We start from the raw sequence: 19,605 nt of genomic DNA, 5'->3' as shown, positions 1-19,605 counted from the left end.
CCTGTCACCAAGCTGGCCGGAGCGGTGGAAATTGCATAGTAAGGGGCAGGGGCGCCGCCAGAGGCTTTCACTGGCGGCTGTAGCCAGGCTGGGCTCAGACCGTGCCCCGAGCGCCCCCTCTGTTCTGCGCGCTAGCCACAGCGGACACTGGGTGGGGGGGGGAGTGTAGACTTCGGAGTGGGGGATGGGCGCGCATGCAGCGTTAGCAGGCCGAGTCACTCTGGTAAACACGCCAGGGCTGGCGGCGCGCGCGGCAGGGAACCCGGCCCCGCCACCCCCGCCTCTACCTGCCCCGGCCTGCACGCGCCAGCGGCCCGGGAGCTGCGGAGGCGGGACTTGACAGCCCCCCGCCGGGGCGGGACCTAGCGGGGGCGGGGCCCGCGGTGATTGGCGCGGGCGTGGGGCCGCCAGTCTGAGCAGGGCTGCAGGGCCGCGCAGGTTTCACTTCGCTCCGCGCAGCCGCTGGGTCTCTAGCTCGTAGTATCGCGGCTGCGTCCGCGCGCCAACACCGCCGCCGCGGGATTCCTGCAGCCAGCCTGTGAGCCCTGCCCCATTGCGGTCAGAACCGCTTCGGGCAGCTAGGTTCGTGCCGTTTCCCGTCTCTACCACCTCGGCGCCCTTCCTTGGCTCTTGTCCCCCCAATGTCTGACTCTGATTCTCGGACTGAGAAACGCAAGGTAAATACCTACGAGTCTCAAGCAGCGGGCCGGGGACGTTTGGAAAACAGAGGCGTTGGAGCCCGTATGGCTCCCTGTAGTGCCCGCTTTCCGCGCACGTGCGGGCGGAGACGCTCCCATTCGTTCCGCTTGTCGCCTGGCGGGAGGCGGCGATTGGTGTGGGTTGGGTTCCTTCCCAGGCTAGGGCATTCTGGGGAAGGGTCGTCGGCGCTGAAGCTTCGGGCACTTAGCTGAAGTAGGATTCAATCGGGATGCAGCGCGCGGAGGTTGTGCAGCGTCGCAGGCCAGGTTGGAAGAGAGCGTGCTCTTGCCGCTGGCTGGGGAGCTGGAGTACCCGCTCCGCGGCATCGGGCCGAGCACCCATGCCGGGAAGTCTCGCCGCTGGCTCCCGCGGCCTGGAGTAGTGAGTGACCACTCTCCAGAGGGTTTGGCGTATTGGTTCTTGGGCGCACGGACTCTTGGGGAGAGTTTGCGGAACTGCAGTGGTGATTTAAATAATGAGCCCAGGATTTTCCTTAAACTTATTCAAGCTAGAGTTTTGCCCTGTTTAAAGTGCCTGGGGGCCCTGCTCGGTCTGCGGGCACCCTGCGGACAGTGCCAGCGCGCGATCCACTGGCAGCAAGAGACCTAGGGCCTCCGTCGACCGCCAACGCCACAGCGGGGACGAGCCCCGGCCCGCAGAACTTGCTCGGCCCGTAGAGCTTGGTTGTCCTGGAGGCTCCCGTGCGCCCTATGCCACCCCGGTCCGTTGGCGGTGCAGGCTGGCGGCGCCGTGCCCTAGGTGGCCTGTTTACCCTGGGGCTCTGGAGTTGCTGGTGGAGGGCTCTTCGGACGCCGAGGATTGGGGTGTGGATGTGCACGCTCGTGGCCTGGGATGGTGGTCGTTCAGATTTGGTGCGAATCCGCGGCGCACAGGGAGACAGGTGAGGAAGTTGCTGGAGTTGGATGGGTGCTGCAGCCCAGGCAGATGAGGCCGTGGGGCTCTCGCCCTGACTGGCATGAACGAGAACGGGTGGCAGGAACTGCGGTATGAGGACGGCCGAGCGGGTCCCGTGAGAGCGCAGATCTCGCTTTGTCTCCAGGTGCCCGGCTGCCCGGAGCAGCGGAACTTCGGAGGCGCGCGCGGTGTCGGGGTCGGGCGGGGCTGGGTGTCGGAGCTGCCGGGCTGCCGCCGCGGCCGCCAGAGCAGCGCTCGGAGGCGAGTTTGTCAACAATCGCCTAGCCTTTGGCGGCTGGACCTGTAGGCGCCGCCCCCGCCCCCGCCGCCCATTGGCTGCGGCGCGGAGCGACCGTGCGCGGGCCAATGGGGAGCGCGGGCACCGGCGCCAGCGGCGCGGGGAGGCCGGCGGTGCAAGCCGCGGCGGGCGCAGTGCGCGAGGGGAGGAGCGGGCGGAGGCGGAGGATGTTCCCGGCTGCGGCGGCCGGGGCAGCGCGGGCCAGAGGCGCGGCGCGCGAAGCCCTGGGCTGCCTGGCGGAGCGCGACGGCGGGCGGGCGGGCAGGCGTGGGCTCTGTGAGGCTTGGGGGGCTCCGAACCCGAGCGCGGGGCTTTGTGTCCTGCGGTGCCTCCGTGGTGACGGTCTGGGGGCGCCGGGTCGGCGCAGGGCGCGGGTCGGCCGCCGCAGGGCGCGGGCTCGGCCGCTACGCACAGAAGGGAAGGGGCGGACGTGAGTTCGGTGTGGTTGCCTTCGGAGGGGAGGGTCTCTGGGGTGAGGGAGCCGCGCGCCCAGAGTGGCCGAGCGTTCGGAGTTAGTTGAAATTGTGGACTTCGCTGGGGGTGCCTGGGACGGCCCTGGGGGGCCCCCCACTTGGGAAGGTGCACTTAACAATACGGCTGCACCCAAGAGGAGTTCTGTCCTGTTTGGTGTGGCGCATGGGGCCAGGAGCTAGAGGGACCGACGCGGGAGAGCAACAGAGCCCGGCCGATCCGCGCTCTGAGTTACAAACTCTATTGTGACGCACTTACTACGACTGACGGCCGCTGCCAAACCTTCCCCAGACTTGCTGCCCTCAGCATTTTCGGCAAACAATGGGGCCGGAGCAGGGAACGCGGCCAGCCGCCTGTAATCACTGCATCTGCGCCCGCTCCTGTGCTCCAGCACCGAGTCGGGTCCCCGGGAAGTCAGAGCCCGCTGGGAGCTTCCGACTTGATGCAAGTCTGTCCAGAGCAAAAAGCACATGCGAGTAGGCTTCAGATGAGCCGCTTCTCTTGAAACTTGTGTGTGTATAATGTGTGTAAGAGCACCAGCTCCACCAGTAGTTGACATTGTAGTAACAACTGTTTAGTTTGGTGGTATGAAGTTTAGTCACACCCCTGAGAGACAGATCTGCACACCTTTGTTATGTTAGGTGCATTGGAGGGGGGGGGGACTTTCAGAAAAGTAAACAATTTAATTTTAAAGTATTTGAGACTCAAGCATTTTTGATGAATTGGTGTAAGCAAGATTATTTTATTATGATCATTATCTTGCTGAAGATCATCTTAGTTTTTCTCTTTCTTGCAGAAAAAAAGACCAAATGGCAAAGCAACCTTCCGATGTAAGTTCTGAGTGTGACAGAGAAGGTGGACAATTGCAGCCTGCAGAGAGGCCTCCCCAGCTCAGGCCGGGGGCCCCTACCTCCCTTCAGACAGAGCCTCAAGGTAATCCCGAAGGCGAAGGGGACCGCTGCCCCCACGGCAGCCCACAGGGCCCGCTGGCCCCACCGGCCAGCCCTGGCCCTTTTGCTACCAGATCCCCGCTTTTCATCTTTGTGAGAAGATCTTCCCTGCTGTCTCGATCCTCCAGTGGGTATTTCTCTTTTGACACAGACAGGAGCCCAGCACCCATGAGTTGTGACAAATCAACACAAACCCCAAGTCCTCCTTGCCAGGCCTTCAACCATTATCTGAGTGCAATGGGTAAGCAATGCCCGGGTAAGGGGCAGTGGTGTGTGGTTGTTGGAATATCTGTTTCAAAGCTGTGTGTAGCATTGAAAGTCCCCTTTTAGGGCCCTTCAACTGGTTTAATCTGTATTTTCATGGGCACAGAGGATGTATAAGGTCAAATATCAAGCCAGCGTTTTTGTTTTGTTTTGTTTTTAATTCATGAAGTCTGTGGCATGAGTGAAGTCCGGGCATGAGCCTTCAGGGCTGTAAAGCTTGAATTTCTGCTAAAGCACATAACCCTGGCACGGTATTTGGACCACTGGGTTTTACCTGTTAATGACATTCTGCCTGAAAGAATTCTGCCTGGTGTCCCTTTTCAAACAGCTAAATAACATAACTGAAAGTAAAGAAAGATTTACAAGTCAAACATTTTAAAAAATGACATGTGGGGAAATTGAACTAGTTTGTATAGCAGTGCTGACATAGAACCATGAAGGTGGTTTGTTTTATGGGCAAATTTCCCCTTGGATTGGTGACTCAGAGTTTGGACATAGTACTAATGAGCTGGGGAATCAGACTTTATGTCAGGGATTCAGAGCAATGTTAGTGTCTGAACTAGGAGTGGCAAACATAAACACCCAGAGAGTCCTATCAGTGAGGGCAACTGTGGCAAGTTGGACAGCACTTGCCACTTCTGCTAGTCCCATCCTGATTGTTACCCTGAGGGCATGTGGTCTCAGAGTAGCATGTATTCTAGTTTTGCAACATGGTCCTGGAATGCAGATTTTGAGCCTCATATTCTGACATTTAAACGTTGACAACTCACATTCTTTAAAACATTGCATAAGCCATTTTGAAACCTCTGCAGGCTCAATTTGACTCTGGAGCCTCCGGTTTGTGCCTCAGAATGTCTAGTCACCCTGGTGAAGGGAGGAGTCTAGGTTGGTTCAACTGGCTATTCTTCACTAACGGAAAAAGTTCCTGTCTTGATCATCATTCACCAAAATTATATTTGACATTTGTTCACATTGGCTTGCTCTGCATAAATAAGACAAAGAAATTGGTAATGTTATGGATTAGGAAATCTAATATAGATTCTACCAAGATTAGATTGTACCTGCCATGCCAAAGGCTAAGTAAAAGTCATGGGATCAAACTCTCGACTACAGTGACACACCTTGTATTTGTAAATATGTTGCAGCTCTGGGCAGGTCTGTCCCCATGTAACAGAGATGGGCAGAACCTCAGAGGAGTGACTCTTGTCAGGGGTGGGGCACACCTGGCACAAATGACAAATTCCACTAGCGTGTATGCTGTCTGCACATCTGCCAAATGCTGGGGCACAGTTACTATGTTATGTAAGGAGCTGGAAGTTTCATTGTTGCTATTGCTTTAGTCACTACCAGTGCTTCTGCTCCTGAGTTCAGGAAGTTCCTGGTGCTTGGAACTCTCGTATCCACAAAATATTCCAGTGCATATGTGAACCTACAACATTCTAATGGAGTTGCCAGCACTTTTCAGCATGGATGTTTGAAAACCTGTTTATTTTAAGGACCCTCTGGAAGCTGTTATGGTTTCACACTGCAGGCCTTTGTAGCGGAGTCTGCAGGTGTGGCTAAGGCATGGCAGTAGTTTCTCCTGCCTCATTAACTAGGAAGAGTGTTAGCTGGATGAGTGAGTGTATTTTTTTTAAATGTGAAGACAGACATGAATTGCATGCTTTTGCTGGTGGGGGGGGTAGGGGTGATAAATACTGTTAGCAAGCTAATTATAATGTAAGCACTGTTATTTCAGATGACAAATACTGAGCTTTAAAGATCACAATCCAGATTATTAAGCAGAGTTAGTGGCTTTATCTGTGAAGTAAAGAAACGGATCCCAGGGTTTTATTTTGTACTATGAACTACATTCTAGTAGATTGGTGTGAAAGCTTAGAATTTAGTGCGGCAGAGTAAATGGTAAGTTGTAAGGAATTTGTTTAAAGTTAATGTGCCAAGGTAAGTTTTCAGCATTAAGTTTTTGGAGATTTGTGGGAGAGGATAAGTTAGTGTGAGGAAAGGACTTAGCCAGATGTCAGTTTATGAAATTGACAGATTAAATTAATAATTTTTATAGCCTCTAACTTCCTCTTTCTTCTGGCCAACCTCAGAGTCTCAGCTCCGTGAATGAAGGCCACTTAACACTGTGCTGTTATGTGGTTCTCTTATATTTCTGGCCATGTTTAATATTCCTTGCTCCGTCATCTCCATTGAGATCTTTAGTAGTGACCCTTTTGATAATTTTATTGAAATATCTGTTTTTCACAAAATGGTCTTGGGTGATAGGTTTGAGCTCCTGGAACAAATGTGAGATTGCAGAGAAGTACGGCTTAGCCAGGGCTCCTCCAGCCACAAAGTAGTTTTCTGTCTAGCGACTGGGGGTGGAGAACCGTGTGTCTTGAAGTTTTGAACTTGTGATCTGATGACAAATTGAAGGGTTACTGGGGATTCATAGAAGTTAGGTGTTCCTCCTACAAACATCTTCATGTTTTCCTCAATTTTTCTGATTTTTCTGAAGACGTGTTGGAAGAACATTTTTATCGTGAGGAGACATGGTTTGTACCCTCTCGCTCAGTTTTTGCCTTCATGTGTACACTGGGAGGATTAGCTTGACAGATGTTCTCTTAGTGGGTAACTGATAGTTTGCATAAAAGTCACCCATGCCTGTGGGTTCACCCTCGTACCTTTTAGAATGGTCTGGCTATCAGTAACTTTGTCATGTTGTGTTAGAAAGTGTCTTAAACTTTATACTTGTTTCTAGTATGTCAGAATTCTCAGATGGAAGTTAATGGTCTTCTGAACCCTCTGTACCTCCTCAGCATACTGTGGGGTGTTACCCATTACCTCTTGCACCTGATAATCATTTGACCCCTCTTCTAGATTGGGAAGCATGATGTCCTGCATGAGCCTGACAGGAGAATTCCAGGATTTTTTCAAAGGGACCCCAGCTCAGCCTGTTACCCTTTCCTTGGAGTTTTGCTTTGTTTTGGTTTTGCCATGCTAAGGATTGGACCCAGGCCCTTGCCCATGCACTCTCCTGACCTCGCTCTGCCTTACCGTGGAGTTTTTAACAGGGCAAGTAAGAATTTTTTTTAAATATAGGTGGCAAGAAAAGGACATGCCCTTCCACACCCTCTATGTATGGTTAATTCCCAGGATCCAACTATAAAGTCGGCCCCGTAGGGTGACAGGTGCAGTCTAGCTCAGCACTGCCCAGAGGGGAGCTGCCTGTGTGTTGAGCTCTTGACCCAGGACTGGGCAGAATCAGGATGTGCTGTTGGTATCAGTGCACACTGGATTTTGAAGACTTGCTACATAAAAAAGAATGTAAAATGCCAATTGTTTTCATCTGGGCTACCTATTAATATCTTGAATTCATGGGTTAAATAAAATACAATTTTATGGTAGTAAAAAAACTAACATAAAATATTTACCATCTTAACTGTTTTGAAGTGTGCGGTTCAGTAGTGTTAGGAGCATTCATGTCACCATACAGCCCGTCTCCAGTACTTTTCCGTCTTTTAAAACTGAAACTCTACCATGAAACAAATCCCTGTTTCCCCCACCGCCAGCCATGGGCAGATCCATTCAGCCTTCCATGTGAAATTTGGACTACTTCTGTAGGTAGAATCAAAGTGTTCAGCCTTCTGTGACTGACTTAATGCACTTAGCATAATGACATCTGCACTGTGAAGTATGTCCCTACTTTTTAATGCTGCATTACATTCTAGTGCAAAACCACACCACATTTTGTTTATCTGTTTGTTCATCCACCAGTAGAAACTTAGGGTTACTTCTGCCTTTTGGCTATTGTGGAGTGTGCCCCCTTGAATATGGGTTTGCTAAATCTTACCAGGATCCTGCTCTGAATTCTTCTGGATATGTACCCAGAGGTGGGATTGCTGGATCATATGGTGAGTAAGGGAGAATTGTCATGGAGTCTTACAATCCTTGGGTAGATATGTCTCTCCAAGTACAGTAGACCAACTTTAGGTCTTCTTAGATTTCCTTCATTATCGTCCTTTAGTTTTCAGTATGCAGAACTTGTACATTTATTTAGATGTATACCTAAATATTTCATTTACTTGAGAGCAGTTCTATTAATTTTAGTTTCCACATGTTCACCTTTAATATATAATAATGAGAGTAATTTTTGTCCTTTATAGCCTTGTTTGAACTCATTAATTCTAGAAGCTTCTTTGTTGATTTCTTGATCTATCTATGTATATAGTCATAAAATCTGAAAATAGGGACAGTTTTTGGGTTTGTTTGTTTTTTCCCCCCACCTTCTTTGCATATTTTTCTTTTTCTTGCTCTATTGCATTGGCTAGAACTTCCACTACTTTTGTTGAATAGGAGTGGTACATGCTTCCCTGTTCCCGCTCTCGGGGGAATTCTTAAAAGATGAAGAAGTTTTACCTTTATTTCTAGATTGTTAAAAAGAGGTGTTTTTTTTTTTTATCATGAATGGAGTGTGTGTTAGATTTTATAAAATATTCTGTATTATTTAGTATGATCGGATGATTTTATTTATGTTTAACATATTGAAATGATGCATTACAATGATTTGTGGTGTCTGGGATAAATCCTACTTGGGTGGGGTTAAATATTTGTGCCTTGATTTTTGAGGTTTGTTGTTCGAAGTCTGTCTGGTTTTGACATGTCAACCTTAACAGTGAGTTTGGAAAGTGTTCCCTTCTCTTCTGTTTTCCTGGAGAGATTAGTTAGTATTAATTCTTTAAATGTTTTGTAGAATCTAATGGAATCATCTAGGCTGGGAGGTTTCTTTGGGGGCACTTTTAGGTGACAGATTTCATTTCCCGGTGTTTGTAACGTTGTTCAGGTTGTTTCAACTTGGTTTGAGTTTTGGTAGTATGTGGGTCTTGAGGAATAGGCGCATTTCTTCTAAGTTGTTGAGTTTATGAGTATAAACATATTTGTAGTATCCCTTGTTACCCTTTTAAATGGATTCAGGATCTTGTCTCTTTGATGGTATAGGTATCTTGTGTCTTTTTATCTCTATCAATCTCAGAGGTCTATCGCTTTCTTGATTTTTTTTTTTTTTCCAATCAGCTTTTAGTTCTGTTGATTTTTCTCTTTTCCTGTTTTCAGGTTCTTTGCTTATTTCCATCTTTTTTTTTTTTTTTTTTTTTTCTGGTTTCTCGTCAGGGACTTGGGATGGTGTTTGAGACCTCCAGTTCTGATGGGATCATTTTCTGGAAATTTCCTTCACTTGTGCTTGAGCCACGTCCCACCTGTTTTGTTTGGTGTATTGAGTTTTCACTTTCGCTGAGCTGTGGTTTTGCTTCCTGTGAGATGTCCCTTTTGCGGGCTCTTGGAAGTGTGTTGCTTCCTTGCCGGGTGTGTGGAGAAGGTCCTGTTGTCTTTCTGTTACTGTTTGATTTGAGTCCATCCTGGTCAGAACTTCAGTCTCTCAAACTGGTTGAGGTCTGTTTCCCAGCTGAGGGGGTGGTTTGCCTGGGGGGTGCTCCCTGGGTGCCGGAAACCTCGGATCTGCCAGGTGGGCTCCTGATCCGTGTCATCGGGTCTCACTGGTGGATGTGTTGGGTTCCCCAGTCCTTCCTTCCTGTGCAGTGGTTCTGCCGACTGTTGAGGGTGGTGGCACCGCCATGTTGAGGTCCCCAGTTGTAGTGGTAGACTCTCTGCCTCTCCTTTCAGCGCCACCAGAGCTTGCTCTCTGTGCCTTCGCTGCTGTTTAGTGTTTGTAGTTGGCAGTTTCCTCTCAGTACCCGAAGGGCATGCCACTTCCTGCTGGTCTCTGGCGTTACCTGGAGATCTGCTGTCCTTCCAACAGGTGGCCTCCCATAAGTTACGGGCTATTTCTGCCTGGCTGCTTTCAAGGTTTGTCTTTGTCTTTCCAATGCTTTATTATCCTTGCCATCCTTAGATTGTAACCCCTCGGGGGTTGCTCAGCTTCTTCAGTCTGCAGTGTTCGGTTCTATGCCACGACTGGGAAGTTTTCGGCTGTTATGTCTTTGAATATTTCTCAGTTCCCTGCCTCTGTCTTGGAACTCTGAGAGCAATGTTAGTACTTTTATTGATCCCACAGATCCCTGGACTGTGTGTTCATATCTTTTCAATCTGTTTTTGCTCTGTTCAGATTGAGTAGATTCTATGGATTTGCCCTGCTGTTCATGGATTCTAGAGTCATTTCCATTCTACTAGTGAGACTGGCCAGTGAGTTTTTGGAATTATTTTTAATTGTCTATTTCAATTCTAAGGCTTCTGCCTGCTTCTGCCAAGTCAGGGGGAAGTTCAAAAGCCTCCTTGGCTCTGTGGCTGCTTTCCTGGCAGAAGCGGGGCTGACTTGCATTGCTTCCTCATGTCCAGGTGGGTGTGGTGAGCTGGGCTCCCCCAGCCTCTGCTGACTGCCAGAGAGGAAAGCGGGTGCGGGGCCGCCTCGCTCTTCCTCATTCCTGCAGGCCAGACTTGACCTCAGCTACCCTTTGCTCCTTGCCACTTGGCGGGGGTGAGGGGGTGGAAGGCTGGCTTGTCTGCCCTCACTACTGCCACCCTGGCAGGGGAACTGCAGCGTCCACTGGCTGGGGATGGAGGACAGCTGGCCACACTGTCATACCAGCTACTCTGGCAGGGCAGTAAAGGATTGCCTTGCTGCTCCTGCCCAGGAGGGGCTGGGCAGTCACCCTGCAGAGCACCCCCTTCCCTGGGCCTGGGTGAGCTGGAGCACGGGCTGCCCGCTGGGCCACGCTCACTGTAGGAGGGTGGGTGGGGTCCCTGGCCTGGGTGAGGGTGACAGGCTTTGCTGGGAGCGTTTCCCTCGATGCCTGTGGGGCAGTCCCACCTCAGGCTCCCCGTGGGGCTGAGTGGAAGGTGAGGAGGCCCAGGCCGTCCGACCATCCCGCAGCCTCCTTCCCCCTGTGGATTTCCTGTGCCTCCTCACGTGCCACCTGGAGGCCTTTGCTTTGCCTGGTCAGAGGGAGACCTGGCGGCCGGGTGCCCCTCCAGCTCTTGGGCAGTAGGTTCTTTTAAGTGCTCATGGCTGCATTTGCCAGGTCCACTCAGGCCCCGTGGACGACGCCAGACCGGGCGGCTGAGACGCCACCCAGCGCACCCCTCCCGGTTCTGGAGGCCAGGAGTCCAAGATGAGGGTAGATTTGAGCTCTGGTGCGGGTCCCCTTCCTGGGTCCCTAATGGAGCCTTCAGGCTGTGTCCCCACATGGAAAGGAAAGGGTGAGGGCCTCTGGAGTCTCCTGTCAGGGCACTCGTCACACTGAAGGCCCACCTTCTAGTGGCTTCACCTCAGGCTGGGCTTCACCTCTGGATCTGGGGACACAGACATGCAGAACCTAGAGGTATTGCAGGGGCTTGAGGGCCTTAGAAGTCGCCTCTTTCGCCCCTCGTTTCCACTCCCTGCAGGCATGAGAGACGTTTAACAGTAGAAAGCAACCATCACCAGTGTCTGTTGTCACCTGCTGTGTGGGACACGGGTGAGTCCGCTGGGCGTGCTCTGCTGCTTTCAAACCTCCCTCCGGGTCTGGTTTTACGGGTCCTTAGGGGGTCTTGCACTTAAGAGAACCCATAGTTCTGCAGGGGAGTGGAGGCCCTGGGCTCTGTGGGAGGCCGTGGGCTTGGGACCCTTGTCCTCCACGGCTGTTGGTGGGCTGGACAGGGCCATGCCTTGCCCCCTGACCCACTGTGAGGCTGGAGGGCTGCAGCCCTTGCCCAGTGCCTGGCCTTCCCCACCCCAGCCTGTGGTCATCCTGCCTGTGCTGGCACAGGGCTTCTGGTCACCTGCTATCCCATCACCACCTCCCATGCCAGAATTAAGTCACCTTCATTCCTCTTGTTGGGCCAGCCTGGGCCTCCTGGCCTTCCTGGGTGATGACTTGTCTGGCCTGGTCACAGTCCTGTCGTGGTCAGTGATTGTTGGTCAGTAGCCAGGGTCTTTGCTGTGACCCTCAGACTGCTTTAACTTCTCTCCAGAAGTCCCATCACTGTCGGCACAGGCCAGTGTCCTCCAAGACTCTGCCCACCCTGGGGGCTCTGCCTTCCACACACCCTCAGACTCTTTCAAAAAATGCTGACTGTCCCCAGTGCCATGGCACATGCCTTTAATCCCAGTGATTAGGGAGGCTGAGGCAGGAGGATCACAAGTTTGAGGCCAGCCTCAGCAACTTAGCAAGGAGACCCTGTCTCAGAGTAAAACATTTGAAGAGCTGGGGTAGAGCTCAGTGGTTAAGCACACCTGGGATCCATCTCCAGTACCAGAAATGAAGGAAGGAAGGAGGAAATGCTAATAGAAAGGTGTGCAGGGGTCTTCAGCACTGCTTAGACATGCAGAAGACCAAGGGTCCTAACCGGACGCGTGGGAGGCTGATTCCTCCTTCTGACAGGCTGGTGCTTTTCATGGTACAGAGAAGAATAACAGCACGAGGGAAATGTTCCTGGCATCACATTAAGTTTTAAAGGTGACGCGGTGGTTGAGGGCGGCCTGCTATGGTGGTAGCAGAGTCCCTGTGCGCCTGGCACTTGCAGGCTCGTGGTGACTGTACAGTCAGGGTGAACCGTGGGTGACATTGTGGCCTGGATCTCTGTTCCTGGCTTGCCTGGCGCCTGTCACTGGGCATGCTCACTCCTCACTGCCTTCTTTGTGTTGGTGAGGTTTCCGGGCAGGTGACATCAGACCTTTGGTTTATCCCTAGAGCTGTTCCAGGTGGACGCTGCTCTTTGTGGATCTACCTTATTTATTTTAGCAAAGCAGATCGTCCCCCATCAGATGGGTTCCACGCTCTGCCTGGAGTTTCACTGGGGTCCTGGCTGACCCGGGGGCTGTCTCTTCCCCAGGCCCTTGGCGGGGCTGTCAGTCTGTCTGCACTCCTCTTTCATCACCACTCATGTGAGGGCCGAGGGCCCTGGCGCCCATTGTAAGGCCTGGTGGACCGCTCTGAGAGTCGTCTGTCTTCAGCGTCCTTGGAGAGCTTTCCCAGGCTTAGCGGGGTCACAGACCTGGCTCTTCTGTAGGGGGCTCTCCTGTTCTCTGGGGGGGCTGTCAAGTCAGGAGCGTGGGGAACTCACAGGGAAGTGAGTTCATCTGGAAATGCTATCCTATCCATCTCCTCTGCTCTCGGGGAAAGGAACGTCTCTTCTAGGAAGGGGCTGGCCAGGGTGGGCTGGGAGGTCTGAACCCACCCCTCACCTGCGGGTGAACCCAGACGTCACCTGAGAAGAACGTCGGCTTCGTTGGCAAGTCTGTGGAGCGTGACGCGACACCAGGAGACGCCTGCTCTGCGTGGACTCGGTCAGTGGGACCCCGATGGAGACCGCCCATTAGAGATGGCAGAGTAGCTGGAGTTCAGAAAGGCACGTGTGGAGAGGCAGAGAGAACCGCTTTCCCTGCCATCCAAAGTTCTGTTTTGGGTTTTTTTTTTTGTTGTTGTTGTTGTTGTTTTTGTCCAAAATCAAAGGCCTCAGGTTGTTCGTTGGTTATGTCCAGTGCCTAGACAGAACAAGAATTCTCAAACAGGTCCCCTCTTTTCCCCAAGGTAGTTAAATTCCTTTGGTGAGAAAACAACAGCATTAGTCACCATTCACTTGACCTTTGGCAGTACTTATGAGCGAGCGGATTCTCCTTGGTCACTGTTTTCCTCCATGTGCCACAGTCAGTGTCAACAGGACCCACCTGGTGGCAGGCCTCCCTGGTGTAAGGCTTCCCTTGGAATGAGTAGGTGTCCTGGTGTCCCCCCCGGGGGGGAGGGGCATTGTGGGCTCTGTCCCCTGGGCCAGATCTCCGTGGCTCCTGAGTAGAGTCTGGTTTGCTGAGGCAGGACAGGAGGGAAGTCCTGAGAAAGAGCTGCTGGCGGGAGCTTCTGCCTCACTTCCTGCCCCCGCCCTGGTCAGGAGGCAGGAGCTGGGCCCTCCCGAGGAGCCTGGCCCACACATTTGAGCTCAGAGATGCCACTGGCCAGTGGATGGTATGTGCTTGCAGGCTCCAGAGCGGGGAATTTACGATATTCACAGCAAGGAAACAGCCTGGAGCTGGGAGCTGGGTCGAGGCTGCGTCCAGTCTTGGCGCCTGGCCTGGGCCTGGGCCTGTGGCAGTTGGCACTGGTTCCCTGCCCCTGCACGGCACTTGACGCTTGGTCCATCCGGACTTTGCTGCCTTTCCTTAGTGGTGGAAATGGGTTTGAAGCGGATGTTTCGAAGCAGTAAAAGGGACACTCTCGATTCAGAAGAGAGAAAGTGTCAGTTGAAGCAGGTTTAGTGCGATGATTCTCAACTTCTCAGTTGCTCTGGGGCTTTGTTTTTCTCTCCCCAAATGTGTCATATTCCGGGACAGGAGCATGACTCCTGCCATTCCTGAAACATTTGAATGTAAGCAACTTGTAATAGACTTAGTGAGTAATCTGGGACTTTTTTGAAGAAGGAAGCGTCTTCCTCCTGTTTTCCTCAGGAGCTTGGGTATGTGAAGGTGTGTAGTGGGGTGAGCCTCGGGAAGAGAGAGGACCACAGTAGGTTTCTTGGTCTGGAGGGGAAACCCAAGTGCTCACCTACCGTGCCCGAGACCCTGGGTTCAATCCTCAGCACTGCACAAAAGCAGTAAAAGGAGGTTTCTTTTCCTGTTGATTTGTCTGTTTTTTGAAAACAAAAAGAAGTCTGGAAATGAGTTCTGGGTACAGCTATATGATACATTGAGCATTTAGACCTTAGTTTTCGTTAGACATGAGCGTAGATTCAGCTAAACTAGTCACCGACTTCAGAAAGAGGTTGGCACATGACGGGGTGCAGGGAGTCTCTTTAAAGAGAACCAAATGATATTTCACCCATGAAGTCCCCAGTGTCTATTCTGGAAACATTTCAATAAAATTGACACAGGTGCATAAAATAGGTTGAAACCGCAATCTGGAGCTTAATGTTATTTATTGATTCTGTAGTTGTTATGTGATTGTTGCGTAATCACATAATTCATGCTGTACTTAAGTATTCATAGGTGTTCCGCGTCTGGCAAAGGGACGGTGGGTTGGGTGCAACCCTGTTTCCACGTGGAAGTCGGGGTGTGCATCCATCTCCTGGGATGGAGCTCTCGGCGAAGCCAATGAGGTGCAGTTCTTGAGCCAGGTTACCTTTGTGCTCTTCTCTGCCTGTGGTGTGATAGGAAGGTTTTGGGTGGAAGGTTCTAGCAGGTGGCCTGACTGGTCTCAGTGCTTGTGCTGTTAGTACCCCTGGGCAAGTCCCTCGACCAGCCGGGGACCCAGTCCTCCTTGAAATGGGAGAGTGTTGGCGACTGTCCTAGCAGTCTGAGGACTGTCGGGGCAGGTGGGGAGTCGGCTCTCGACTCCAGGCCTGACTGTGTCACACAGCAGTGTCTAAGAAGGGTTGGCCCCTCCACTTTCCCTAGAGGCCACAGAGCTGGCCAACTGTGTGTCCGCCTGGAGGTCCAGCCCCGGGGCAAAGCAGGAGGGAGGCAGCTCCTGAATGGATGGAGCCCACAGGAGACGCGCTCCGAGCCCAAGGTCTGCACTGTCTCCATTCATGTCTGAGCCCAAGGTGGTTCTTCTGCTCTTTCCCTTTGGTGATGGAAGTCCCCTGCAGGGGGACTTGGCACCATTATTTATCTAACATCTAGGATTTGCAGGCCAGGCCTGGGGCTGGCCTGGTCAGGAGGCAGTAGTCGCTCAGGCTGTGCCAGGTTGGTACAGGGGCACCACGGCTCCGCTGCTCTTGGCCGGCCAGCTCTGTACACCTCACAGATCCTGCTCAAAGCCGCCTTCTCGCTTTCAAGGTGTGTTTATTTAGTTCCCAGAAGATTTCTTCTTGTCATCGAGGTGCATGTGTTCACCTGTGTTCCTGGTGGTGGGATGTCACCTGTCCTGGGGGTGCTCATTAAGGGGATCCTGGGAGCCATCAGTTCACTGGGACAGACACGTGTTTTTACGGACAACTGTTGAAGCCATTGACCGTCCGAACACAGTGGTAGCATCTTTGTGACCTGAACAGCGGTATCTGGAGTGTGCCACAGTGCACACTTACCTCTGGAGTCAGACATTTTCACACTTGTAGTTTAAATTCTCATTCCCTCGGGATCTGATTTTTGGCTGGAAGCGATTCACGGTCACTGGAGGTAGTGACTCCTGATTCTCATGGACGTGGCGCCTCAGGAATCACCTCAAGTGAACTAACGTGTGGAGTCACATTTCCTTTCCAAGGGTCTCCAAAGCCGTTTCTTTATGGGTGTGGTTCTGGTGGAGTATATGATGACCTGTATCTTCCCGGCGGCACTGTCTGCTGTGTCAGTAGAGGGGACATGGGGCTCACATCTTTACTGAAGCAAGTTCAGGTCGAGCTTCAGTTGTCCTTAGTCTGGAGGTTATTTTCACTTTTTCCGAGTAAGATCACATCCTCTTAATAGAGTGTTGTCAGGCTGTAGACGTGAGCCAGTGTCCAGGGATTGGGGGGAGTGCAGAGAAACCAGGGGCAGCAGCATGCCCAGTCCTGCCCTGTCCAGTCTCAGTGCCGGAAGTCATCCCCTAGTACTGCTGAGGACGGTGCTTAGGGGAGTGCGTGGGGTGGGGGCAGAATGGTGACAGAGGGGCTTCCTGGGACATGTGGAGGCAGCCGTGCGGGGGGCTGGCAATCAGAGGGCTTATGAGCTGCTGCGTGTCCTGGGGGCAGAGTCGTGACTGGCATGGGGTGAGGGGGACATTCCTGTTCCCTGTGGTAGTGCATGCCCTGCCTCTCAGTGCTGACTGCAGCCCTGAGGAGAGGTATCTGGCCCTGTGAGTGGGCATAAGGGCTGGGAGACCAGGCCTCATAGTGGATGGCTGCCCATCCAGGGCTCCCGGGGGTGCCAGGTGCTGGGTCAGCCCTCATAGGTTGGTCAGGGATGTCCTTGGAGACAGGCATTGCCCACGGATATGGGCATGCTCCTGGCATGTCCTTAGCTTCTAGTAAACATGCTTGTGTGTTAGGGACAGCCCAGGTGGAAAGCCGGCTGGGCCTTCTGGCGTGAATAAGGAGTGAATGGAAGCACAGCGCCCCAGTCTGGTGCCCATGGAGCAGCTGTGGGCGGGAGGGAGGAGCTCCCAGGAGTGCTGGTTTCCCTTCCGCCCACTTCAGAGCCAGGCGACTGGCACTTCCTCACGGTCACGCTGGGCTTGGTGGGAGCAGGTTCCTAGCTCCGGGCTGCACAGCCAGAGGTGAACACACACCGCAGGCTCTGCCCAGTGCGCTGCGGGACTGGTGGCCTTCTGTCCTAGCAGCTGCTTTTAAGGCCGAGGCTTGAATTCATGCACCAGCCCAAGTCTGCCACAGATGTGCACCAGGGAGGGCAGATGGGGGACACGCTGGGTTCTGGTCCTGCATAAGCTCTGTTTGTATTTCTGGGAGCTTTGATTTCATCCCACGGCTTGGAGGGAAGGGGGTGGCTCTATCAAGAAGTGAGCTGCCACAGTCAGAGTGGGCTGGGTGGGGACTGAAGGGACCGGCTCTGGCCTATGTGTCCCGAGAGCCCGAGAGGTGCAGATTTCAGACAGGAGGTTCTGGTGGCTGACAGGGAATGGGGACAAGACAGCCAGCCCATGGGAGAGCCAGAAGCTCCATCAGGCCACCTTCATGGGCTGACTGCTTGCTTCCCTCCTCTGGTGACCTGTGGCCAGCACTGAGTCAAGGAAGGTATTTCGGTAAACCAACCGTTGAGTTGAATAACATTCCAGAATTTTTATCTCCAGTGAACATTGAGCTTCAGAGTCACCTGCAGGGCCAGTGTCTCCCGAGCAGCTGTGACTGTCTCTTGGAAGTGTACAGAGCTGGTGGGAGTCCTTGGGTCATGGTCTTTCTCAAGGTCCTTTGTGCCCATGGTGGTTTGCTCAGAATCTCCCTGGTCAGTAGAGATGGGACACCAAGCCCACAGCCCACGTGCCAGGCAGAGTGCACGCCTGTTTGGCTGAGTGTGTTCTCTGTTGACAATAAATGCCTGTTTCTTCAAAGTCCCACGTTCCAGTCTCTGGACATCAAGAAATCCTGTCTCTGTTCTGAGAGGGATATTAATCCATAGTTTAGTGCATGTCGGTTAATCTAAAGTCCAGTCTTGACCACGGACAGTGAAGCGGGAGCCTGCCTTTGAATTTTATTTGGTGTCCACTGCACTGGAGACGCCAGCAGCAGGGGACAAACCCTAAGTGGTGGCTTTCACCAACCCTGCTCCAGACTTTTCCCCTGTGAGCACTCCCGGCCTGCACGCCCAGGTCCTTGGTATCATTACTGGGCACCTTGCAGTCAGGACACTGGGTAAAAGAGTGGCAGTGAGTGTCAGGGGTGACTTCAGCTCCTTTGAACACCTGCTATTCGTACCTGTGTTGGAGCCGCTGGGCCTTCTGGAGAAGTCAGAGGCTTAGCATGACTGATGTGGAGCTCGTTATGAATTGACGGTCTTGTTTTTTATTTTCCTGCCCTGGTTGGCAGCGCTACAGAAAGCCCTTTGCGAAAGCCCCAGCCTGATTTCACTATCAACCACTTAACCACGATATTAATTTTTTCAATTGCCGAGCTTTTAAGATCTTAAATTACGTTATGATCTGGGAAAATAGTTCTGTGGCTGAACCCAAACACTTTAACCAAGTCGGTGCATCTTTGAGTCACCAAGGCCCTGGGCATTGGAAACGCCCGCCCCTCACCCCGCCAGTGTAGGAAAGTGGATTGATTTTGCCTCCTGCTATTTTGCCATAGGAAATGATGCTACCAGACTTTTCACAATTTCAGAAAAAAATTATTTTTTGTTTAGGTGAAAATTCAGTTGACATGACATTCTCACCAGAGCTGCCCAAATCTCACGCTTTGCATCTTGTCGGTAGCTGTAGTTACAGGTCAGGAGGAAGGGAACCGGGGCCTGGAAGTTCCCTGGGCTCAGGCTGGGGCTCTCGGTCGGCACTGGGGCTGCAGGTTATGGCTGATGAGCTTACGGTACGAGCACTTGACATTTTATGTGGTTTTTGTTTTGAAGGCTCAGTGCCAGGTTTATGGAGCCAAGTGTTTTTTTAGAAACTCCCTGTTCTGGGGGTGAAAACGCACCTCAGCAGAATTTCCCCTTTGCAGTTTGTATGTACCGGTAAAAATCGCTTTCTGAGTTAAAAACGCAACTTCCAACTTAGCGTTAAGAGCTTGAGTTTCAGATAAAGGGCCATTTTTTGGACCGTGGGTAGAGGAGTAGGAAGCCTTGAACACACTCGGATTGTAGTTCAAGTGTGCTTGGTATCCCACCGTGTCATCTGGGCACCAGAGGATGTGGGCCATTGTGATTTTAGTAAAAGGATTAGGGATGCAGCTCAGTGGCGGAGTGCTTACCAGTGCCTATCCTGGGTTCAGTCCACAGTACTAAAAAAGATGGTAGGTGCTATGTTAGAGTAACCCAGACAGTTACGTTCCCTCTACAGATTGTTATTTACATTGTGAATTTCTACCTAACCTTTTTAAAATCACACCCCAGTATGCTTGGTGGCTCACTGACTAAACCATAGGTATTGCCAGAAACTGTGCTAAGCCTGGAGTAAACCTTCATCTTTGGTTAATACAACTTTCCTACTCTTAAATGCTCTTAGAAGACTCAAATCAGGGGCCGCAGGGTGTCCCCATCATTTCTCACCCTTTGTGAAGTATTTTCAGGGGCTGCGCCCTGCACATCGCACAGAGTCCTGGGCCTCTCAGCTACTCTTGCCCTCGGGGTCTCAGCGCCAGACCCAGACCTCCAGGATCTGTTTACATCTGTGTTTATTTGAGCTGAGGAACAGCAACTAAACTTTCCTTTCTGTGGAAGAAACAAGCCATTTGCTTATCTCTTTCTCCCAAAAAGCAGCAGAGCACTTATCTTTAAGATAATCAAGTTGAGTTTGGCCCTTGGGGAGCGTAGTGGGCTGCAGGGTTGGCTGCAGGCTTGGCTGCAGGCTTGGCTGCAGGCTTGGTTAATTTGCTCCTATGCAGCTTGATCACCTGTCTGCAGGAAGTCAAAGGGGAGGTTGCTTTGCTTTGCGTTAAAAGTACAAATGCCCTCGTCCA

General features: G+C 52.1%; 1 protein-coding gene across 4 annotated transcripts in view; it reads left to right on the top strand.

Annotated features, from left to right (window-relative positions):
- Positions 1-336: 336 nt before the first annotated feature.
- Positions 337-19,605, top strand: part of Bcl2l11 (BCL2 like 11) — a 34,279-nt gene continuing 15,010 nt past the window's right edge. The window contains exons 1-3 of one of the 4 annotated variants that reach the window (XM_021720165.3): positions 2,062-2,342; positions 3,180-3,316; positions 3,485-3,574. In XM_021720165.3, the coding sequence (XP_021575840.1) occupies positions 2,080-2,342; positions 3,180-3,316; positions 3,485-3,574 (490 nt within the window). In that variant the 5' untranslated portion in view covers positions 2,062-2,079. Of the gene's footprint in view, positions 678-2,055; positions 2,343-3,179; positions 3,575-19,605 lie in introns of those variants that run through there. The other 3 variants (XM_013365175.4, XM_078028317.1, XM_078028319.1) reach the window with 3 other exon arrangements.

This window comes from Ictidomys tridecemlineatus, chromosome 12 (genome assembly GCF_052094955.1).
Source record: "Ictidomys tridecemlineatus isolate mIctTri1 chromosome 12, mIctTri1.hap1, whole genome shotgun sequence".
Classification (NCBI taxonomy): domain Eukaryota; kingdom Metazoa; phylum Chordata; class Mammalia; order Rodentia; family Sciuridae; genus Ictidomys; species Ictidomys tridecemlineatus.
The sequence above is the reverse complement of the archived record's forward strand: the minus strand, read 5'-3'. Positions and strand labels throughout refer to the sequence as shown.